Below are 25,877 nucleotides of genomic sequence, written 5' to 3'. Positions count from 1 at the left end.
AAACATACTTTAGACAGTAATCATGTGTAAACTTAATTGTAATGCTTTTTTACTTCGTTATAAAGTGTTTAAACTATTTTCTCTTACTGTTCAAATAAAAATTGTGTTTTCACAAGCTACAGTGAAAAGTAATCTCTTTCACATGGTTCAGAATATATGATTTTATAAAATTCTTTAGACATATGTTTTAATAAATCTGCTAAATTTCAATTTACTTTGTTTACAGTAACATTGTGAACAGTACATTTGTTTAATTTACTGAACTATCATTCAACTCTTTGATGAAATAATGCTTTAAAAAGGCATGGCAGGCTTTCTTCCTTTTTATGAAAGATGGCTTTTGCATGTTTTTCCCATGTTAGAAATGAATATATTAATCCAATCTGTCTCCATTTCTCAAATAAAGTTGTGCTTTTTGGGAATTGATAATCAGTTGCTTAACAACCCTTTAGAACTTAAATCTTGAATGTTTTAACACCAGACTGTGAAAATAAGGCAGAATTCAAAGATATTTTATGTTATTCATGATAATCTAGAATTTTTATTTAATTCCAGGTAACTTTGGACAATTGACATGATGGGATGTTTTCCTTAGTAAGTAACAATTTTATAAATGACAATGTAATTATATCATTGAAATAAAATAGAGTGTGGGCTTAATACATTATAAATATTACAGAAGTACTACTTTGCTATAGTAATTTAATGACTGAAGCTACAGTGAATAACAATCTTACCGGTACTTGTGTACAAAATATTATACAGATTACTAACAACGAAACTGCAGCAGTTGCAAGGATGTTACCAGCTCAACAAACACCTAACAATACAATATTTTTCTAAGAGGAAAAGTAATAATGTTAGATTTACAGACAATAAAGAATTGTTTTCCACTTGAAACGTTGGAAGAACCCAGATGATCTAGTATCTTCATTTATATTATTACAAGAAAAGGTTTCCTTTCCTGGGGACTCCAATCCCCAGCAGGCCTAGTGCACTAAATTTAAGTGAAGACAGCTTTTAGGAGGCTACAGCAAAGGAAAGAAACTCTTCTATCTGAAAATTACTGATTCGTAGGCCACTGCTTCAACATCTGACTTTTTTTTTTTAAACCTATTTACATACATTCAGCCCAAATCAGTAGATAAAATGTTTTGTCTATATTACAATAGGCGTTGTTAACATTTCATCAGAAGGCCAGTGCAAGACATTTGTTTATAGCCATTGCCCAGCATTTAGGAGATTTTAAAATATCATACAAATATACAGCTAGATTGTGAGAAATCTAATTTTGCGCATGATATTGGTGGTCTCTTTTACAGACATGGAATGGCAGAAATTAATCATTAGGGCACTAACTAGAATGCTACTCATCCAGGCTCTAATTCTCATCTGGTGGTAGGGTGAGTGTAGGCGGCTGAAATGCTTTGACACCTAATGCCAGATAGACTTGACTCAAAGTGATGGATGGGGAGGCTTGGGAACCATCTCAAGTGTAGGCATATGTCCCAGCTTTTCCCAGATTCGTGTTTCTTTTACATATATTTCACAGATAATGAAAAATTAGAAGTTCTTGGGAGCAGCCCTCCTTGTCTAAACAACTGCCCTTTCTCTTTTGCTAGCCACAAAGCTGCTTACTGTGGCGAGTCTGAGCTGGTTCAGAACACATGCATGTATACTCCTGATAAGTACCAGCCACTAAATTAGCAAGTCTGCCCACATCGCTAAGAGCCCCATGCAAAAAAAAAGACATTCCCAGTGTAGGACTGAAAGATTCATCATTACTCTGAAGAAAGTGAGCAGGTTGGAAGTTTGGCCCTTTCTGACGACATACGTGATGGTGGAATGCATGGTCAGGACAAATGTATTATTCTCAGAGGAAAGTAGATAACTCTGAAGTTGGACCTTTAAACACTTATTGAAATCTAAAGTATGTTTAAATTAATAGATCTAATTAAGGAACTAATTAATGCATGATACTAATAAATGGTAACTCTGAGTATATTCATGAGAGGACATCTGAGTAACCTGGTTAGGAAACGATATTAAAGTGTCAAAGGGAATCAAACGAATTTGTTTTAAAATGAAGGAGGTATAACACATACATGGTGATATTTCACAGATATTTCTTAGAATATCAGTAAGCACCAAGTTTAGTGCTGTCAGCCCCATGGTCCCTTCATTGATTATATGATTTAGATCTTGAAAGCACAACACACTATAAAATCTACATTGCATACATACAAATACAGTTTCAAAATGAATCCTGGAGATTTGTTGTGTTGTTTTTTTTTACCAATAAGTAGAATTTCACTTTTACCATGTCTTCATAGCTGTGAGAAGAAAGTTTGTATTGTCTAGTGAGCTCTGAGACATGTAGGCTAATATTCAGGCTAATGCGGGACAAAAGAGTGACATTTCTTAAATGAAAACTAGACCCTGGTGAGTTTTTTCATAAAGAATCTTTTCTCCTTCTTCTAAAGAGATCTTATTAATGCTCTAGCAACCTGAGCCCTCATCTGCATATCACAGAGAGGTAAAGCAAGGGAACCAGTGGGTGGATTTGAGCTATGTACACAGATGATTAAAGTACCTCAGCTTGGTCCACAGGCCACGTTCAGCCTTAGGCCAGGCTGCACAGGTATCTAAATATCTAAAAAGTCACCAAAAACACTAGCTCTCCATTTCACTTCATGCTATGCAGGCCTCCGGATCCTGCAGGAGCCGTGCTTTGGCTGCATAAGGAGAAGATTATAAGTAAAGTTTGCCAGTCAAGTGGTTTCTTAAGCAGTATCCATTTCTTAAGCTTGCTGGGAAAGGGCCTGACTCTGAGCACCATTAAGGAGTAGCAGACCAGGGTGTGGGAGGAAAGGAAGCCATGCTCATCCTTATGCTGTAGAAGATCTTGGTTACCAGGACTAGACAAGAGGTCTATTCCTTAACCCAAACCAGCTGGGTGCTGGGTTGTCCCCAAGGGCGTCTGGGTGAAGCACAGAGCAGCCATATGTCATCCAGGCCTCTATCACGGGTATGTCAGCTCCTCACTGCCCTTTTCGGTCTCACCCACCCACTCACTGTCTGATAGGCCCCTTAGCCACACCGGCTGGACCTGGCCGTCTCACTCCCAGGAAGCCGTGTGTGTTACTTAAGCCGGGATCACACTACCTACAAGCATAATCAAAAAATGTTACCATTGTAGGATTTTTAGAACCACTTTGCTTATAACGACTTACATCTCCATGGACTTGATTCATATTATGGGCTCAGAAACCAAAACACTCATTTCCTGCAATTAACACTGTAAATACAGACCTTCACTTAAATGTTCATTACTGATTATTCCTTGCTAAACACTGGTCTTATAAAATATCTGAAGGTCAATTTAGTAATACTTGACCCAGCCTCTTAAAGGCAGTGGTAGAGGTGGGGGAGGGTTCTGAATGCTCATGGTCAGTATTTTTATCAACAAGATTATCTCAATGAACTCGATTTTAGAAACTGAATTCATGTACAAGAGTGCAGCAAGTGGTACAGTTTACACTTGGTCACAGTTTTCTCACTTTATGACATTACGGTAACAGTTGCAGGATAGAACACACACGTACACACATTTATATTCACACTCACACACAGTACAATTTTACTGATCCAGACAATACTTCTTTTCAATTAAGAAAAAAAAATGAAGACTGTTGTTTGGCCACCCAGGCATAAAATCTACTTAAACCTGGAATACAAGAATACAATACTCTTCAAGTAAACAGCAATTGCACAGTGATAACAATATACATTAAGATTGACACATGCTGTCTTAAGAGGTCCAGTAATAGCTAAAGACTAAAGAAAGTCAGAGACGTCAGCCAAAAAAGTCAATATACCTTTCCCCCCTGTTATAATTGTAATCCATCACCCAAGAGAATAGCTTTAGTCCAGAAGATCATAAATGTCCTTGTATGAAAATGCAGAGCTAATAAATTTTTAAGTGTCACTGAATTCTGCTCAATACTTTGGAGAGTCTTCCAATTCTTCTTGTTGTATTAACAGAAAACAACAACAACAACCTTTATCATTATTTCCAATGTCAAATTTAAATAGATATTTGAAAAATATTCAGGTTTCTAAAGTTATATCATGGGCAATACTCTTTAAAAAAAGTGGTCTCGTTGGCATATACCCACTGCTTATATTCCACTGTTTTCATAAAATTCTACTTTTCAGTTTTGCTGAACTAGACAAATATAAACAACACATAGTAAACACTGGTACACATTTCACAGGACACAATACATTTTACAAAATAGCTCTACTTTAGTACTATAACTTGTAAAAATGGACAGCTCTGATACTGATGGACAAATACATTTCACATTATAATGAAAGTGGTGGTTGCAAAGGCATTACTCATTTCATGGCGCTGTTCCAGTGGTACTTAGACTGCAAATTGTGTAGCAAAAGGCTTCCCTCCTGTTTCACTGACACTTTGAAGGACCTTCCAGTCACTTAAGCAACAGGCTTTCTTCACTGTAAATCCCTGGAGAACTGAGTTTGAGAATCTACACTATCAAAACGTCAGCGAACAGACAACTGATCATGGTAACCATCACCTTTTCAGTGAGCACGATAAACTTAAAAAATATAACTGATGAGACGACAGACTCTTCTAGATTTTTAGCTTAAAAAAAAATAATTTCTTTTCCTGTGTTGCCCATGAGGCATCAGGCTCACACAGCCTCGGCAGATGTGTCTGTAGACACAGACATGGTCACCTTGGCGATCTTGACAGTGCTCTTGATGCAGCTCTCCGTGGCCCTGTGAGCACTGGCTGTGTTGTTTGCGTGTTTGTGCAGGCAGTCCGAGTCGCCCATGCTGTTATCAAGGGGCTGCGCGGTGCCTTCACACGAGGGGAACATACTCCGGAACGCGTGTCTCAGGTCCTTGCTCCTCAGGGCATAGATGATGGGGTTCACGGTGGAATTCAGCAGGCAGAGCATACTGCAGAAGGCGAACACCGTCTTCACGAGCTTGTTCATCTTCCCAAAGAGATCATACACCATGATGGCAAGCAGAGGGCCCCAGCAGATGATCAAAACCACAAGGATCAGGACCAGGGTCTTGGCCAGCCTGATGTCCATGCGGGTTTGGTCCGGCCGAGTCACCTGCACCTTGCCGTCCTCCGACGTGTGGATGATGATGCTCTTCTGGGTGCCGCGCTGAATCATGCGGACCGCGTGGCTGTGAGCCTTCCAGAGAATGTACATGTATGCGTACACGATAAACAGCAGCAGCACACTGGTCACCCCGATCCAGAACATCAGATAGGTTTCATCGATGAGTGGGAAAATGTCTGAGCACACCGATTGCAGTTTCTTGCAGTTCCAGCCCAGGAGAGGCAGCACGGCGATCACAATCGCGATGGTCCACATCAGGCAGAAGGCCACCACAGCCTTGGGCCTGGTGACGATTCTCTTATAGGCCAGGGGCCTGTGAATAGATATGTATCTGTCGATGGCTGTGAGGAACAGGCTGCCAACCGAGGCCGTGAAGGAGGCTGTGACGCCGCCCAGTTTGAACAGAAAGACGTTGGGGCTATCTTTGCGGTGGAACACGTGGAAATCCACGAAGCTGTAGACGAAGATGACACTCCCCAGAAGGTCTGCCACCGCCAGGCTGCCGATGAAGTGGTAGGAAGGCCTGCAGCGGAGGCTGCGGGAGTGCAGGATGACGCAGAGCACCAGCAGGTTCTCCAGAACCGTGAAGGTGCCCAGCGTGAGGGACAGCACGGCGATGGCCAGCTGCTGGCTGGGGTTCAGGATCATGAAGCACTCCATGTCCATGAAGTTCTCCCCGCACTGAATGTTGTCATTCTCTTTGTAGGACGAAAGAGACTTGTTGTAAAATTCGGTAATGTTCACCTGGTCCGCTGGGACCAACTGAGGGCTATCTCCCGCAGTCATCTTTTCTTGGAAGGGACTGCCCCTGAAGGAAGTTAAAGGGAATTTCTGCGGGAAGTACCCTAATTTGGATGCCATGTCGCCTTTGATATCTTCGTACTGAATGTCATTCGATCCCACATAGAGGAGGTCCGTGGTGATGGTGCGGAAGGTGGTGTCTGCAAGGCCATCTAGGATCGACTTCATACCCTCTGTCTTCTATTAGGCCGAACTCCAAAGGACTGAGAAAGAGGCTGGCAGCAGGGAATCCTAACAGGGAAAACAGATAAGCCGGATGGTGAGAAAACCAGAATTCAAACAAACGTCAATGAGTACCATCATGTTATTTCATTCCTGTCTCTGAATACAGGTAAAATCCTTGCCAGATTTGTCAACCAAATGAGTTACTTAGTTAAAGAAAAGCCACCTAGGAGTTGCTGATGTGGCATGTGCAAGAAACATGTTTCTTTCATTAGTTGAGTTCTCTGGATATGCCACTGTGTGAGTCCTCTATGGAGCGCCAGGGTCTGAGGGTCAAGTGAAGAACATGTGCTTGGGTGTGGTGTGCACTTCACAGTCGGGTCAGGAAGTGTTTACCACCTGGCTTCTACAGACACACACACACACACACACACACACACACACACACACACACAAGCAGTATCTGATGTTCCTGAAGACTTTAATCACCTTGTCACACAGGTAAGACTGGATGTGCAAGACACCCAAAGAACAAGACAGTGTGGAATCAGAGACTGAGCTGCGTGGTCTGTGTGTTGAATGTAAAGGGTGAGGAAGAAACTGCTGGACCAAAAGGAAGAATGTGGTCGTGCAGGAAAACCTGGGTCCCAGTCCTGGCTCTAGCAGGCAAGTCTCTTCACCCAGTGGTGACATTTGGACTGAGCCATGGCTGAGAAAAACTTCTAAAATCTACACCAACCAAGGAAAATGTCACAGAGGGCTAACATTCACTGGGGCTCATGAGAAGAGCAAGACTTTTTTTAAATCCTCACTCAAGAATATATTTTTATTTATTTTAGAGAGAGGAAAGTAGGGAGAGAGAGAGAGAGAGAAAGAAAGAGAGAGAAAAAGAGAGATCGATCACCTGCCTGTCCTACACACCTGATTGGGTATCAAATCTGAAACCTAGATATGTGTCCTGACCTGGAATTGAACCCGAAACCTTTTGGTGAATGGGACAACACTCCAACCAACTGAGTCACCTAGCCAGAGGAAGACCAAGATATGTATTGCCCGAGAGGAGTGATAATGGACAGTGCTTCCTGGCTGTGTCCCCCATGAGTGGTGTGATGCCACAAGCACACTGAATACAAGAGTCAGGTCTCATCATTCTAGGCTTCTCGTGTGGATGGCCCTAGAAATAAGGATGACTGAGAGAACAGGCCAAATTTTAAGGGCTCTTCAATTCTAAGCTAAGCAATTGGGTTTTATCCTATCTAATAAAAGAGAAACATGGTAATTGGCGTACGACCGCTACCCTTCCCATTGGCTAATCAGGGCGATATGCAAATTAACTGCCAGCCAAGATGGCGGCCGGCAGCCAGGCAGCTTGAAACTAACATGAGGCTTGCTTGCTTCAGTGACGGAGGAAACCAACATTCCCCACCTGCCTTGCCAGCCTCTGAGCCTGCAGTTTAAGAAACATAGTTACAAATACAGAAGCTAAAAAAACCCCAAGAAACCTGCTTTCAGCGAGCCCGGGATCTCAGAGCTCGAGTTGATACAGAGTTTCAATTATAGAACCTAAACAAACCAGATACCTACTTTCAGCAGCTGAAGCCTCAGAGCTGGAGCCAGAGCTAAAGCTGGCCCAGAATAAAAAAAGAAAAAAGAAAAAAAGGAGCAGTTGGGAGCTTCAGTCCCAGCCTGAAAACAGCCCTCAGCTCCTCACCCAAGCTGGCCAGGCACCCCTGTGGGGACCCCACCCTGAAGGGTGTGTGACCAGCTGCAAACAGCCATCATCCCCTCATCCAGGCTGGCCAGGCACCCCAGTGGGGACCCCCACCCTGATCCAGGACACCCTTCAGGGCAAACCAGCCAGCCCCCACCCATGCACCAGGCCTCTATTCTATATAGTAAAAGGATAATATGTCTCCCAGCATCGGGATCAGCAGAGCCGCGAGGCCTCCTGGCACCGGGATCAGCGTGACAGGGGGCAGTGCCCAAACCCCCTGATGGCCTGCGGCTCTGTGTGTGACAGGGGGCGGGGCCACAACCTCTCTATCGGCCCTGCTCTGTTCGTGACAGGGGAAGGCGCCCCAACCCCCTGATCACCCTGCGGCTCTGTGTGTGACAGGGTGCGGTGCCCCAACCCCCCACCTCACAGGCCCTGCTCTGTGTATGACGGGGTAGAGCCATAACCTCCCCATCGGCCCTGCCCTGAGTGTGAGAGTGGCGGCGCCCCAACCCCCTGATCCGCCCTGCTCTGTGCGTGACAGGGGGCAGTGCCCCAACCCCCTGATTGGCCCTGCTCTGTGCGTGACAGGGGGTGGCGCCGCAACCCCCCCATTGACCCTGCCTTGAGTGTGACAGGGGGCGGTGCCCCAACCCCCCAATCGGCCCTACCCTGAGCGTGACTGAGGGTGGCATCGCAACCTCCTGATCCGCCCTGCTCTGTGCATGACAGGGGACGGCGCCCCAACTTCCCAATCGGCCCTGCTCTGAGCCCAACCAGGGGCTGCACCTAGGGATTAGGCCTGCCCTCTGCCACCCGGGAGCAGGCCTAAGCCAGCAGGTCGTTATCTCCCGAGGGGTCCCAGACTGCGAGAGGGCACAGGCCGGTTTGAGGGACCCCTCTCCTCCCCCCCGAGTGCACAAATTTTTGTGCACCAGACCTCTAGTTTTAAAATAAACAGCCAGAGAATTGATTTTACTATTTATAAAAGCTTGTTTAAAATGTGGCTATTAGGCTCATTAGCTTATAAAAAAATTAGAAGTAGTGAGTGATATCTATAATAATTAAAGTAATCACAAAAACCAATATTTATTTACTGATTCCAACCAGTCAAGGCACTACTAATGGAGAGAACACTGAGTTAGGTGTTACACAGACCAAGTGTTAGTGTCAGACCCGTGTTAGTCTTTCAAAACTTCATCTGTAAAATAGGAAGGAGGAGGAGGTAGAAGCCTAAATCATAGAATTGTGTTGAAACTTAAATATATTTTTTATATATATTTTATTGATTTTTTAACAGCGAGGAAGGGAGAGGGGTAGAGAGTTAGAAACGTCGATGGGAGAGAAACATCGATCAGCTGCCTTTCGCACAACCCCCACTGGGGATGCGCCCGCAACCGAGGTACATGCCCTTGACTGGAATCGAACCCTGGACCCTTCAGTCCACAGGCCGACGCTCTATCCACTGAGCTAAACCGGTTAGGGCGAAACTTAAATATTTTAAAGAACACTTAACATAGTGCCTGGCACAAAATTTAACTCTTCAATATTAATTATTATCATTACTTAGTACTATGGCTCTCAGCCTTATTTATTAATTATATATCAAGATAATATCTAATTGCCCTATGATCCAATTGCCCTAATTGAATCCTAGGCTGTTTATTCAATTTTTATTTCTGTCTCAGCACTTAAGGCACAAAGAAAATAGAAAATATACACAGGGGTAAAGGAAGAGGAATATGTCTATTTGTATATTCCAGGCACTTGAGAGATTCTTCATTTATTCTATCATTAAACTGTCATTACAGCTCTATCAGGTGCTTATTTATAACTCCCATTTCACAGACAAGGAAATGGAGGCCAATTGGATGATAAGCTGTCCAGAATATGAAAAGTTTGTAGCTGAACCCATGTCTCTCAGACACCAGAGTTGCTGGTTTTGGTAGTTTTAAGGATTAATGGTAACTAGGAGAAAGCCGTTTTTGCATCTTATATTCAAGCCTTCCAGCTTCTTACCAACACAAAATTGAGGCATTTTGTCAGTCCATTGTAATTAACACTACCTCCTACTAAATCACTATTTTCTATCTTAGCATCTTGTAAAATCTGCCTACTGGCATGGCCTCAAGGACTAGAGTCAGTATTTGGAAGAACTATAAAGTGAAGAAAAAGGATCACAGATCTTATTTCCATAATGCAAAACCCATGTGCTGTGATTTACTCTAGGCTAAAATCACCATATTTGTCACCACAATTTCCCATTTTAATGCAACCAAGCACTTTCATCAAAACAAATTATCTAGATAAAATGAGTTAGATACAAAGTAATTTCTATCCAATATAGTCCAACTTTAATTAAAGAATACAGTTAAAAAATACACATGAATTTTGTGCAGTTCAAGGATCTCGGTAATATCCAAATACCACAGTGCCCAGGCTATTTTAAGTTAATGGGATCGTGGCAGGAAAACTGTTCTCTGCATTTCAGTAATTCTTGCTTTTATTTCTACATTTGGATTATTACAGTAATTTTCACCTGCTCATTTTTTTGCACTGCGAATTTTCTTTGAGAGTTCATTAGTAATAGAGTTTATGCTTTGGGGGATGTGGCTGCCATTAATTTTGTTTTTGTTTGCTACTGGGAAAATCATAATTGGAAATTTCTAGCAAGATGCATAGTAGATGTACCTATTAAAAAAGCAGTTGTTTTTATTGCAGTTATAGTAAAAGAATGACTGAAAAATATATCGGGGATTTTCCTTGAGTTCTACTTAAGTAAACCAACATGTTCTAATAATTCAAGCTATAAATCATGCATTTATAATAATAAGAATATTTAAATGCAATGCATCTATTATTTTTTAACTTCAATTTTTAAAAAATATATTTTATTGATTTTTTTTTTTTTTTTACAGAGCGGAAGGGAGAGGGATAGAGAGTTAGAAACATTGATGAGAGAGAAACATCGATCAGCTGCCTCCTGCACACCCCTTACTGAGGATGTGCCCACAACCAAGGTACATGCCCTTGACCGGAATCGAACCTGGGAACTTTCAGTCCGCAGGCCGACGCTCTATCCACTGAGCCAAAACAGTTATGGCTTAACTTCAATTTTTTAGAATACCACCACCAGTTATTTTAATCCATCTCTCTATATGCACACCTGCCTCTCCATTAATCCTCCTCCCCAAATTTATACATCAACTATCAAGCTATGTTATCATCCAAGAAATTTTATATTATGGCAGCAGCATGAGTTTTTTTTTTAAGTCTACCAAAGTCTATATCTTTGTTTCTATCACCATTAAGGATAGAAGACATCCGTATTCTGATTAGGGTGAGCATCAAGAAAGTCCTCAAAACAAGACTACAAATAGCATTTTTTCCATATCAGTATCACTTAATAGCAGGTTATTTTATTCTTCACTACCCAGCTGGAGACCTTATATGTTTCAGAGAGACATTTCAACATTTTAGATATCATCACTGTTGTATCCAGAGTCAAAATCCCTGCAGTTCTGGCCTGTACAGCATCTCTGGGGGGACAGACACTAGGCAGTATTTGCTTCCCGCAGGTTGTCCTGTCCAGGAAGGCAGAAAAGCCACTGGAAACATCAGAAGGGTTGTTGCTCCCAATATAGTTACAGACTGTACCAGCTCACCAGGCTCTTTCTCCAAATTTCTAAGTTTATAAATGCTTTAAGGAGACAATGCCAAGCTCATCGTATATAAATTGACAGGAGCCCAGGATACCAAATGCAGAAGTGCCAGGCCCTAGCTTAATCCTGTTTTTTCCCTACCTTTTGCTGGTTCTGTGTTGTTCTGCTTGGCTAGCCTCAGGGAAGTCTTGTGAAGGGTTCAAGAGAACAATGGTGCCAGTGGATATATTTGTTTATTTTCCATTCACTTCTGGGAACAAGTCTGGTTTCTACTAATTTGATCAAGAAAAATAACTTGCTAATGTATTTCTTTAAAGTTAATAGGGAAATTTTTAGTTGACTCATAATTGCATTATGTCTAAGCCAAGTCCTCAATATACATGGATACTCTCACAGGCCAACATCATAACTCAATGAGTATTTCTGCTACAGCTGAGTGGGCAAGTAAGTCTGTTCTAACCATTAGAATTGGAATTATTAAAGTAGTTTGGTAAGTTATTGCATCATCTTCTATAGCAATGAGAAAGGACTGACTTAATTATCCTGATAATTTAGGCAAAAATACACAATCCCTCTTCTTTGTATTAATGTCAGCTCCTTCTCCCATATATAAAAGAAAATTCCATTATGCTTGTAATGCTCAGTTGGTTCTCAAAGCTTTAGCTTTTCTTTCTTTTTTTAAACATAGAAGTTATTAATCAGCACTATTTTCTCTGGTCTATTCTTGCTAATAAAACGAGTGTTAGACTTTTCATAAATATATATCAATTATATAAGCTAAACAGACATTAAGATCTTATAAGGCTATATTTATTTTCAAATTTGATCTGAAGTATGCTTAATCATTTAACATTTAAAGGCTTGCTAAAACAAAGAGTTTTATGGCTCAAGAAACTAAACCACACCAGATAAGTACTCACTAGTAGGTGATGATGCCACAAGAAGAGCCTATGACACAGGCAAATAATTGATATAAAGAGAATAATTTGCTGACTTTTATAACTAATTCCATTTACCATTTAATTTTGCTCTGCTATTTTGATGTTTCCCACTGATACGTGCCTTTGCTTTTTCCCCTCCAGAGAGAAACCTTTTCTACATAAACTATAAAGAAAATAATTAAGGATAATTGAAGCAGCCTTTCCTTGAAATAGAACATATAAAGTTTTTAATTCCGTAGAAGCCTGGTTCACATATAAAACACTCCATAGGATTGTCTTTAACTTGCATATGAGGTCTAGTCATTAAAAGTCAGAAGCAATATATTATTCTGATCTGTAATGTGTATAGAACCCAGCAGATAATCTTTACAGTCCATTACCAAGGACAGCAATAATTTTGAATGTGCTGCATGTTGTCCAAATGGTGCAGCATACTTTTTAAGTTTCCTCATTCATTCTTCAATAAGGGCTATTTTCTCTTTGAATCCATGAGCATACATATTAAATCCAACTAAAAACAAAGTCTTGATTCTCCATGTTCCCATCTCAAAAAATTTGAGTGCTTTAAATGCACAGCAGAGAAAATTCGAATTCCCGAATATTTCGAGAAACATTTGAATGTTTACGTGCCAGGCATTGTGCTAGACATAAATATTACTTTTGTTTAATACTTACATAAAATAGGTGCTATTACAATCCCTATTGTACATATGAGAAAACTAAGAGGTGAAATGCTTTGTCCAAGGTCTCCAGCTAGAGGAGCAGAGCTAAAACTTCAGCCAGCTGTGCAAAATTCAAAGTGCCTGTTCTTAACTTTGAGGCCCAAGAATCATTTAATAAGACACGCTTCTTTCCATTTCTTAAGAAGCGGGAAGAATTGATTTGGGGAAAAGGAAGTGATAAATAGTACATGATAATTTTACATAGTGAACAACTAAAATCTGGAGGCATGATCTGCCGACAGCAAAAAGGATGCCTATGGCACTTGCAAATCTTCCTTGCTCTGTGGTCTTTAGGAACAAAGTATGCCAATTAACCATCTATAATAATAAAAGCATAATATGCTAATTAGACCAGATGTCCTTCCAGACGTGCTTCCACACAACCTTCTGGAAGAAGCCACGGCTGCGAGGGAAGCCAGGGTCCCAGATGCCAGAGGGAAGCTGGTGCCAGCAGCAGTGGGAAGGAAGGCCTACTCTTGCATGAATTTCGTGCATTGGGCCTCTAGTAAGCTATAAATACCAACCCTGGATTAGCATCTTATCTGCAGTGACTATTGGCAAGTAAATAAAATTTACCTTGTTATTGCCACTATTATTTTTTAATTAGGTAGGTTTATGTTTTCTTCATTAATCAATTATAAGGACTGTGGATGGTAATGACAGTTTTCACAACACCAAGTGAGGAATGAAGAGGGCACCTTCTTTAGGTCTGAATGAGCCATGGCTGTTGTTAGTAAACAAGCTTTAAACATTCATTATTTTTATAGAGAAATTCAAACTCATTGGAAATTGCTTAACTTCCCACCTTGAGCAGTATAATTTCCTTAGACCCAGAGTGAAAGTGGCTCTCCATGGCTAGTTCCTAAGATCTTGGCTAGAATCAGGCAGAAGAAATTCTGTAAACCATAGCAGGGCTCCAACAAGAGAGTGTCTGTGACAACTCTTGGTGCCCAAAGGGCAGAGAGCTGTTACCACAGCAATGTGGTTGATGGATATAAAGTTAAAGGCCCTAAGATGCTTCACTGAACACATATTTATTGTGTGTGTTCTCTGTGCCTAGTATTGTATACACTGTATATCTGGGTATCATACCTGTGTAATGAATATGGGTCAAGGAAGCAATGGGAATGATTGTCCATCCTACCTCATCCCATCAAATAAAGCCCACCCATCGGTCCTTCTACGATGACAGAGTAGAATTGGATATGAATATATGTAATAGGCATATGATACTTCATCTTCAAAGAGTATTGGGTTGTATAAATCCCCTTCCTATAGATGCTTTGAGGGTTTTTCCCAAAGAGAGATGATGGGCACTGCTGAGTCATCCTATAGCATTCTTTCTTGTTTCTAAACCCTTCAGATGACGACCCTTGATGGTAGAGCCCTGTCTTATATGGCCTTATATGTCCTCTGCCTGGCACAAGGTAAGTACTCAATACATATTCACTAAATGAATATTGGTGTGCACTGGCAACATGGCAGATATATCTTAGTAGAATGGCTTTTAACTGTGGATACTTTTCCTTGGCATAAAGTCAGTTGGTCATTAGAGAATTAAACCTAAGTCTTGGTCTCAAATTTCCATCTGAAAGAAAATGCCCAAATATAAAAGTTACATAAAAGGCATGAACAATGATTTATTCCAGGATCTTTTAGCTCAGTATCAAATAGTTATATTGGCAGTAAGTGGAGGTTATGCTCAAAGATCTGATAATTATTTTTTGTTCTTACTCTTGTTTAGCCCAGGTATATATTATGAACTACAATGTTTATCCACATAACAATGATATATAAAGAAATATTTGTGACATGCACAACTCTAAACAAATCCTACTTATACACTGTTGACCTTTAAAAACAATATATGGAATTATTATTATAATGAACCTTTTCCTTTCCTCAAAAGCTTGCTGTTATGCGTTGCTCTTTCCCAAATGGGTTTCTCCATGTGCAAGTGTTCTTTAAAGATTTGTCAAGAGAAGTTATGTGAAAATTCAACCACTAGATGGAGCGGCTTTTATAAGCCCTCAGCAATAAATTTGTTATCTGTTCAGGACATACTTCTTGCTTTGGTTGAGCAATTCCTCCTCCTGCTACATCATTTTATTCATTTTACAATTAAATTAATTAAAACATAAATAAGAAAATATGTTATTGAGGGTTAAAATGTGTTATTACTACTGCCTAGAAAAATGAAATTTCAAATTGCTTTTGTGAGGCAAAAGGACATTGAGAAAACTTAATACATTAATAAAAATTAATTGTGAATATTTGGAATTCTGCATCAAGAAAGTAATTAAGAATGAGTAAAGGAAAGTAGTTCTACTGAAAATAAATGGTATGTTTATGTCGAGATATGGTTAAAAGAAGCGAATGCCTCACAAGCCCAAAATCAATTCTAATAACAAACTCAACTCATTTCTACTTTATGAAACATTTAGCTTTCCAATTTTCAAATATGAAATCACCAGCAAAGGTTATAACTCTGTGATGAAAAAGAATGGAAAATTATCTTCTATTATTACAGGGTCTAAATTGGAATCTTTCACAAGAGAAGTGAATATTTGTTCAAATACTCATACAAATTGAGGATATAGTAGCTTTCTAAACAATTCCATTTCCTTCCTATCTTTTCTCACTGGAATAATTTTAAATAAGTTTTTATTGTTGTGTAAATTCAGAGTTCCATTCAGACATGATTTTTAAATGTAGGTATTAATGTATCACCTTCTTAAGTTGAAATGTTAAATAAAAAGTTTTCAGTGTGTGCTAACAATGAAAGGTATAAACAGAGAAATATGCTTTCAAGATGCAAATAATTATGTAAAATAGAACTTGAAGAAATAGGCTTCAGTAAAGATGCAAAATATGATTTGCAAATATAGTTATGATTAAGAAGGAAGTATTCTAACTGGATGCAAGTGCAGAATTTTTATGCTACTGAAACCATGAGGTAGTTCTATTGTACTTATTCAAGGTCAAATCCTTCCTAGGTTTGCATGATGTGATTATGCAATTTTGTATGGGGCTGAGTAACTGAAAGGATTCAGAAAAAATAACATGAAGATAAAGAATTAGGAAGCAAGACAGGCGAGAACAGGCTGGGAAATTCCAGTGTACAAAAACAATATGAGAAGTCCCACAGTGGTTGTTAGTGCATAGGGAGTTATTTTATAGTCAGTAACTCTCAAAGGGTCATCTGTCTCTAGAAGCTTGAGCATCACTTAGGGACTTAAGAGAAATGCAAATTCCCAGGTTATACCTCAGACCTACAGAAACAGAAACTACAGGGCTGGGATGCATCTGTGTTTTAGCAAGGACTCCAGGAGATTCTAACACACTCTATAGTTTAAGAGCCGTTGTGAAAGATTATGGCTATGAAAAAGACTGAGGGGGGAGGGGGAAAGAAGAATGGAGGTTAGATAGCAAGAAAGGCTAATCTATGAGTGGTTTTAGATCATTGAAATGGATTGCTAAGGGAGCCTTCTTTCATGATAAAGTAGACTTTCACAGATTTTTTAATTGAATTTATTGGGGTGACATTGGTAAATAAAATTATGTAGGTTTCAGGTGTAGAGTTCTATAGTACATCATGCTGTACCTTGTATTGTGTGTTCACCTCCTGAAGTTAAGCTTCCTCCCATCACCATTTATCCCCTCTTACCCTCTACTATTTCCTCCAACCCCTTTCCCTCTAGTAATCACCATGCTGTTGTCTGTGTGTCTGAGTTTATTTATTGTGTTCTTTTTTGCTTAATCCCTTCACCTTTTTTCACCCGGTCCCCAGCCCCGCTTCCCTCTGACAGCTGTCAGTTTGTTCTCAGTATCTATGAGTCTGATTCTATTTTGTTTGTTAGTTTGTTTTGTTTATTAGATTCCATAGATAAGTGAAATCATATGGTAGTTGTCTTTCTCTGACTGACTTAATTCATTTAGCATAATACTCTCCAGATCCATCCAGACTATCGTGAAAGGTAAGATTTCCTGCCTTTTTTTATAGCTGAGTAGTATTCCATTGAGTAAATGTACCACAGTTTATTTATCCACTCATCTACTGATGGGTACTTAGGCTATTTCTAAATCTTGGCTATTGTAAATAGCACTGCAATGAAACACAGGTGTGCATATATTCTTTCAGGATTGTTAGGATATAGTATTTCCAGAAGTGGGATTGCAGGGTCATAAAGCAGTTCTATTTTTTAAAATTTTAAGGAAGCTCCATACTATTTTCTACAGTGGCTGCGCCAATCTGCATTCCACCAACACTGCACAAGGGTTCCTCTTTCTCCACATTCTCACCAACACTTGTTTGTTGATTTACTGATGAAAGCCATTCTGACAGATATGAGGTGGTATCTCACGGTGGTTTTAATGTGCATTTCTGTGGTGATGAGTGATGCTGAGCATTTTTTCAAGTTTACTGACTCTATATGTCCTCTTTGGAGAAGTGTATTCAGATCCTTTGCCCATTTTTTAATTGAATTGTGTGGGGGTTTTTTGGTGCTGAGTTTTTATAAGTTTTTTATTAATTTCAGAAATTAATCCCTTATCAGATTTATCATTAGCAAATATGTTCTTCCATTCAGTGGGCTGTCTTTTCATTTTGTTGATGGTTTCCTTTGCTGTGCAAATCTTTGTAGTTTGTTCTAGTCCCATTTGTTTCCCTTGCCCAAGGAAATATATCAGAAAAAAATATTGCTACAAGAAATGTATGAGATTTTACTGCCTATGTTTTCTTTTAGGATTTCTATGGTTTCAAGTCTAACATTTAAGTCTTTAATCCATTTTGAGTTTATTCTTATGTATGGTGTAAGGTGGAGGTCTACTTTCATTTTTTTTTTTTTTGCACGTACCTGTCCAGTTTTCCCAACAGTATTTATAGAATAGACTGCCTTTACCTCATTGTATGTTCTTGCCTCCTTCGCCAAATATTAATTGACCATAAAGATGTGGGTTTATTTCTGGGTTCTCTATTCTGTTCTATTGATCGAATATGTCTGTTTTAATGCCAGTACCATGCTGTTTTAGGAACCACAAAAGACCCCAAATAGCCACAGCCATCTTGAAAAAGAAGAATCAAGTTGGAGAAATCAGGCTACCTGATATCGAACTATACTACAAGGCCACAGTAAACTCACTGATCTTTAAAACCAAGGCCTTTCTATTTGACTGGAATAGAATAATGTAGTCTATCCTGAACATAAGCACAAGTGGGGAGCCTCTCAGCCTGCAATTCAGGGCTTCTCTATGCTGTCTCAGGAAACTTACTGTTACATATCTTGTCCAGCAAAGAAAAGTGGCTTCAAGATATAATATGTAAGTACCCAGTATGCAGACATAAATTAAGAACTCAACACCATTTTCTCCTAATTCTATTGGCAAAGACAATGTAAAGTTTTATAACACTGCTGAACACCATTGGGAGGGAACCCATGGTTCCTGCGCATAAAAGAACAGGGAAAAAGCAAAAGTTGTTAGCATTCCAGCTGGGTTTTTTTTAAAGATGGAAATATCTCTGTTTCTGTTCTTCTTTTCCCGGAACCATAAAATAATGTATCATAGGAGATGAACCCAGAAAACGACAAACTGAAATGGAAATTTTGCAGGAGGCTCAAGTAATGCAAATTACCTTACAGAATTATCCTGGTAATTATGCAATTTACACTGCTTATAGATGGCAAGTATCTTACAAAAATATCTACCAGTTATAAATATATGGAAATCTATCCCAAAGCACTAAAATATATGACTCTGGGCAGACTGTTCTCTCTCTCTCTGATTATTTCATCAATAAAAAATGGACCATTGGTTACTCAAAGTTAGTTTCCATAGCTGAGGACTGAAATCATTCAAAGATTTCCTTTTTCTTTATTTGTAAGAATTTAGATATGATTTCCAAAAGCAGCTGTACATTTTCCAAAGTCAAATTCTCACACATGCAAAAGATACAGAATTCTTTGGATGATTTCTTGCTTACTTTGGTTATGTGTTGTTTAGTTTTGCTCTTTCTCGACATGCATATTGCTTGCTCACCACAACTTACATCAAAACTGGAGAAAACATTTAAAAATTCTGGTAGCAATGCACTAAAATGAGTTGAAAATCTTATCCATTTAACAACCCACACCGGAATAAACCAAAATACACAGATCGTAGTGGCATTAAATTAAGTCTCTTTTGTAAAGAATACATAAAATTTATTTATTTTTAAATATAGCGGAGTTAAAAGCAAGCAAGAGTGACAAAGGTATACTATCTATAATGGTGGCTCACTTGCTGTATTAAAAACATCGTTTTTAGCCTCCTGACCAACAGAAATCAATGTTATAAGTTTCCTAGTACATATGTCCACATGTGAAAGTAGAATTTTGTTTTTTAAAAAACATAATGGAATTTATCACCAACTTAAATGTGAAACTCCTTGTAACTTAATTCATAGAAATCATATTGATTCCAATTTTATTCTCTAAATATATGGTCTAAAAGAACAAATGAAGAAATGATGAAGGAAAGAGGGGAACCCTCCCATTTAAACTTAAACTTTGAGAAACGTTGTTTCCTAATTATATGTTATTTTAATTATATTTAAATATACTACTGACATACACAGTTTGTGAAAGCACTTGCCAGTATATTCAACTATCACAACAGATTGCCTGGCACATCTTTGAAAAATGCCTCTGCTTTTCTTTTAAAAGCAATAGCATGGAATTTGCTAGTAGGAATAAAAAATAGCTATTACACTATCAAATTCAGGTAACTATACTGCACTTTATCGCCTGAAATTAAGAAACAATTTAAAATGCTATTCAGAATTGATAATGGTGGTAAGGAATCAAGCCAAAGAGATCAAATTTCTATTCAACGAATCCAAACGCTAAACAATTATGAATGTAAATTATAGTAGAAAAATAAGACATTAGATAATAAAAGATTGTACTCTGAGGGAAAAATGATTTGCCATCTGTGTTAGGCAAAAGGGGAACTTACATCCCTTGTTGCATTAAAAAAATACAAAATCGACTTTACGAATCTTACTAAAAAATACAGAATATAATGCAATCGCACAGTGGGTTAAAAAGAGTTAGCTAAAAAACATTGATTCCTACCTGACTCATCTCAACTCACATATTCAAAAACAAAAGAACATAAAACAAACAAAGAACAACTTTGAAAGCTTTCCTAAAGTGCAGGTGTGAGAATGTTACCAGCTGGGGCTAAAACAGAATTCACAGTATTCTGGAACAACTGCTATGACTCCGCCAGGCCCATTTGCTCAGGTTCGGTGAATAAAGTCCTTCCGTGAAAAGCCTATACAAACACAACTATAAACCTCAAGAAGTCCACGGCCGCTAAGTTATGCAGTTCACCTGTCCAAACAAAACTTTTAAACCGGAGGACATCCCAACATTACACACCAATAATCTACATGGAAAATCTCAATGAAAACTAGATCAAAAGGTTTGTAATTGCAATTGTCCTATAAAAACTATTATAATGAAATGTAATATTTCTTTTCTTTTTTTAATGAGATACCCTGTCCATTGAAGAAATATGACCTAGGAAAACTTTTGGCAAATATTTTATGTTATGAACTAGAAGTTCACAGTGATTACTTTATATAATAGTTTTGACCTATTATTCCTGATATGTCCTAGCTTACCTATTACCCATGAAGGCCTGATTGAGAGAGAAGTTCATCTAACATCAAACCACTTGAATAGTACCAAGAGGTAGACACTGGAAAACCACTGGACATAATCCTCCCTTTCTCAGGTCTCACAAACTTCCTATAGCTGTAACTTGTGACGGCATTATCATGTTAATGTGCATTTTGTGATGTAGTAATAACTTTGTATATTTTCTTCCAGCTTTCCTTCAACTTTCTTCCCCAAAATAAAAACAAAACAAAACAGTCAACAAGACTGGTAAAATGTGGTTATGCCCATCCTGGCATCTTTGCAAGATTCTTAGAACACATGGGACTGAAACACTATCCCACTATGGTGGAAAATAAGAACAGCCTTGTTTTGATTCAAGGTGGAGAGTTCCTTTGGCCTTGGGTCTTCAATGCCCATCTGCACAGCCTCCCTAAATTTGGACACTTCCCCAAATCTATAATATTTATTTAAAACCTAAATTATATGTTCAAATATAAAAAGAAAAGCATCTAACTTTCTTTTGGTCTAGATATACATCTATGAAAAAGTTTGTTCATACCTACGCAAAAAAAGTGTGTTGATATATCCAGTCATCTAAAATTATGCAGTGTACATATTCTGGATGAGATTTATCATTTCTTTTAGTCTAGAGTATATCTGAGAGAAATCTGAGTTGATCTGTAATTGTTATAAAGTTAATCTGATCTAATTAATGGCTATCAAAACATTTAATAGCAATTCAGTGCAAAGTGGTGAATCCCCCCTCCCCTCAAAAACAGCATTCAGGCAGTTATAATACAAATTTAACATTATTAAAGAACAGGATTAGGAAAGAGTTGGAGATTCAGGAGGGAAATATGAAGGTAAGTGCATCAATTGGTTTTGATTTCTTTAACTTCACTACCAATCTTCAGTCAAGAAAAGAAAAATTAGCAGAGCTTGCTGTCCCTCACAATGTAGATGTACATACACTATATAAGCCTGGTCCCAGCAGTTTTTCAAACACTACTGGGTCCAGGTTGTTTCAGAGTCAAAAACAGAATTATAAACTACTTAAACCCAATGTTGGTTTTATTCTACTTGGTTGGTTCAATTAGAAAATGATGACTACAAAAACAGAAGAGCCAGACTTACACTGGTGAAGACACCATCCTTTTTTACAGGGATGAAAGTTCTCCTCTGTGTTCATCACACAATTGAGACAACATAATTACCCCCTGGAACAACAGGCAGCAACCCAAAGACTAGGCTCCATCTTACTGACCAAATTCATGACGCTATAACTGAATCTCATTTTCTTCATCATGTGTTGTTAGGGATTTCCAAATTCAATATATTACTTTTTTTTTTTTTTTTTGCAGCATTCCTGGAGAGCCAATTATGAGAAATAATCCCCTTCCTTATTAGGCCAACTGTTTTCTGGAAAGAAACATTTGGTAAGCGTGGTGAACTGTAACTGCTGTTTCATTTCATAATAGTTAATTCTTATACATCCAAGTATTTCAATTCTAAATCCAAGCACTCATATGCCAGACAACCAAGAAGCCTGTCTAAATTTCCTAGTGGTTCATGTTAATTCAGAGTCAATGCAGAGAAGAGGAGAATGTCACACCATTGTTTTGAAAGAGTTTTCCAGGCTTTGCCTTAGTAATTAATAAGCTGACACTGCATACTAAACACTTATCAACACTAATCAATGGGGCTGCTTCTTTCCTCAGAAAACAGGTAAACCAATCCAAGGGGTTTTCTTTTGGAATAGACTGAAATATGCCACACATATAGTGGTTCTTCCGGAGAATTTTATTCCCAGCAGGTTCATCTTGGTAACACTTAACAATTTCACTATTTTAACATTTTGAAATGCCAAAAAGAACACATTGATCCAGCAGCTAGGCTTATTAGAGAAGAACAATCTCACAGGCGAGACGGGGAGGCTCGCAGTCCACTGGGAAAAGGGTAACAGAAAAAGACAGAAAACAGCGGATAACAAACAAAGCCAAGCACTACTCCAATGTGAGATCGCATTTTCACCAGAATGGAAAACTTCACACACCAATGTACATACTATCACCTATGGTTTATTGAAGGGACTAGGCATAACATTCTTTTTGTATGCACATCTACTGCTGCTGTCTGTTACAAGGGGGGTGGGGGGCATGAGATCTAATTTGCCTTCCTAATAAGGAGTATGCAAGGATAGTCATTTAATCTTTGAAAGGTCAGAACTGAACTGAGCACCCCCCCCCCCCCGTGCCCCCACCCCCAGCATCATTGTACCCCTATGGAGACTTAGGAACACAATGAGACTTCTCCCTATCAGACACTTGATACATACCTTCGCCAAGACTGCTCCTTGCCTGGAGTGAGGACATCTTTGGAATAAAAAGAGTCCTTTTACAGTAAGTTCTTTTGATAACCTAAAATGGATTAGTTTTTTAAAACCATGTCCATCCTCAAGCCTCCTGCCCAACTATGGTAACTGCTGTTGTGCCTACGAATAACTGCCTGCACTATGCAACGTTTGGAATTCTGAAGGTGCCTGTATACTGTTCATGTATGGATATAATCAGAAAATAATTTGTCTCACTTAAGAAACTATACGTGGCTTTTTATTTTGATAAAATTGCTATAACTGAGTTAGGAGAGTGGGGGAGGAGGACCAAGAGAAATCAATCAGTCTATCTTCCTGGTAAACTGTCAGCAGGGTGGGATTAGAAAAGCAACACTTTAAATCAGATAAAGTCCTATGGGAACCTTAAAGGTTGGTTGCTCCGAGCTTCTCAATATTCTGCAAAATAGATTGATGGCAGTGGGCATCCCACTGCTGTTCAATGTCCACTCCATTTCTGCTAAGAAATTACATTTCCCCCATTGTTCAAAATATATTATCTTGGTAATAAAAATGAGAAGTTATGAGACCCACGGAAATATCTTTTAACACCTTTAAGCCAGTATATCTAGTCTAATCTTTTATTGTTTTAAATGCCAGAGTATGCTTAATGTATCAAGAAAACAACAACAAAGGCAAGAATAACACTTTTTTTTTTTTAGAAAAAAGAGATGAGAGACAAAATGATTAATAGGTGACTAATTTTTTTCTCATCTGTTCAATTTAAAACTAAAATTAGATATATGCATGTTGCTTCTAAACTTTCAAATGACCAAATGACAGTTTCTCATGTCTATCACAGCAAACACATTTGCTTCAGGAGGTGATCCTTTTATGGTTCTGAGCCTTAGCAAGAAATGTCTTTTAAAAGCACATCAACTTTTTTCAGCTAATGGCCACTTCTGAGTTAAATGGTTCCATCAGCATTCAAATTTAGATATTAGTTACATGCCCATTTATTTTCCCTCGAAGAAGAGTGGCTCCTGCAGTTACACATTTTCCTGTATAAAAAGTTCATTATTTGACATACATTTCTTTACATGACATCTAATAATTTACTTTAGACGGTTTCTGGGTTTGATGCTGAGATGGATGTATTTCTCTGGGAAGACTTAGTTGCTGATACGGTTTATAGCCATTAAGCACCAACTCAAGCGCCTGTTTTTCAAACATGCACAATTACACATTTTCCACAAACAGACATCAGTGCACACAGAGAGCCAGGTGCACACACATTCAGGAACTCGTAAATGGTAGAAACCTCCAGAAGTAGCACGGACCACAGGTAACAGGCGGGGGCTACAGGGCGAAGTAAACACGAACGCACTATTCGCTCATGCGGAATAAGAACTCTAGGATGGACCTTGGGGACCACACAGGTCAGTCCCCAGGGGGAGGGAAGAGGGAAAAGTATTTCCAAATGAAAGTCTGCCAGGTCTTACCCTTCGCATCCCCTGGTCCTCGGATGGGCAGCTCCCTGGGCACCTCTCGCCCAGCGCAGGGACTGCTTCTCCGCTAGAACGGAACGTCCCCCCCACAGAGGGCTCTGCAGGGAGCGGAGGCGCCCCGCCCGGGCCAGGGGGCGGCACTGGCGCCGCGGGAGCCTAGAGGAGGCGGAGGCGGAAAAGAAGTGCAGAAGGATGGGGTGGCCGCGGGAGTAGCGGGAGGGAGGCGGCGCCGGCGCTGGGATGCCAAGGGGTGGGGTGGAGCGGACGTGCCTCAGTCCGTCGGTCAGTAAGTCAGTCGGTCCGCGCTACCCGCGCGCTGGTGTCCCCAGCCTGCAGCGCCCGCAAGTGACAAGGATCGGGACTGGAGCGCCCTCCGCCCGCGAGCCTTGCCCCTTCCCCGGGCGCTGCACGGGTCCTCCCGCTCGCCCAGCCTGGCGCGGCGTGGGGCCGCCCGTCTCCGCCGGTCCGGGTGCGCGGCGCCTCCCCCAGCTCGCGCGGTCCCTGCCTCTCCCTCCGCTCGCGCGCTGTCTCTGGCTCCCTCGCGATCCAGTCCCATTTATGAGGCGCGGTCCCATCACGTGTTAATGAGCCTTTGTCCTGCCCCGGCAGCGACGGCGGCACGGACCCCGCCGAGGGAGCTGCGCGGGGAGGGACCGGCGCGGCGCGGCGCCAGCGGCTCCAAACTTTGCTGCCGCGGGGGACTCGCCTGGGAGCCCGCCCCGGGGCCAGAGAGTACGAGCCCCTCTGACCCGAGTCACCTGCTTCTCTTCCTCCTCTTCCTCCTCCTCCGCCGCGGTCCCAGGGGCCCCCACTTCCATGACCTGGCTCTGCTCCCAGATACCCTCACATCCCGGCCGAGCTGGGGAGAGGCTGGTGCCTGCGCCGCCCCCGACCTTGGGGCCATCCATCACGCAGCCCCGGCTGTGCGCAACACCAGCACCTTGCGCGGGGGTCACGTCTGGGGCGGCTGGATGAGCCGGAAGGGAAAGGGGAGCGAGAAGGGAGAGGCCGAGGGCGCCCCGGACCCGGGGGGGCTGCTTGGAGCCCCCGACCAACTGCGCCAGGTCGCCCCCGCCGCGGGCAGCGCCAGCCGGGCCCCGTGCAAGCGAAACCTGGGGACCGGGCCGCGCAGCTCCGGAGCCGCTCGCTACCTGGCGGCGGCCGCGGAACCACCTGTCCTCCGCCCTCGGGGCACCGCCAGGCTGA

General features: G+C 40.5%; 1 protein-coding gene across 1 annotated transcript; it reads right to left on the bottom strand.

Annotated features, from left to right (window-relative positions):
* Positions 1 to 511: 511 nt before the first annotated feature.
* Positions 512 to 25,181, bottom strand: CNR1 (cannabinoid receptor 1). Its single transcript, XM_059700992.1, has 2 exons — positions 24,666 to 25,181; positions 512 to 6,200 (listed from the first exon to the last, which is right to left on the bottom strand). The coding sequence occupies exon 2, from the start codon at positions 6,135 to 6,137 to the stop codon at positions 4,722 to 4,724; it is 1,416 nt and encodes a 471-aa protein (XP_059556975.1). The 5' UTR covers positions 6,138 to 6,200; positions 24,666 to 25,181; the 3' UTR covers positions 512 to 4,721.
* Positions 25,182 to 25,877: the final 696 nt, after the last annotated feature.

The sequence above is a fragment of the Myotis daubentonii genome, chromosome 6 (genome assembly GCF_963259705.1).
Source record: "Myotis daubentonii chromosome 6, mMyoDau2.1, whole genome shotgun sequence".
Classification (NCBI taxonomy): domain Eukaryota; kingdom Metazoa; phylum Chordata; class Mammalia; order Chiroptera; family Vespertilionidae; genus Myotis; species Myotis daubentonii.
Note: the sequence above shows the minus strand (reverse complement) of the source record. Positions and strands in the feature narration are given on the sequence as shown.

Excerpts from the sequence above, each read along its gene's own strand:
- CNR1 (XM_059700992.1), bottom strand. The coding sequence starts at position 6,137 with ATGAAGTCGATCCTAGATGGCCTTGCAGACACCACCTTCCGCACCATC.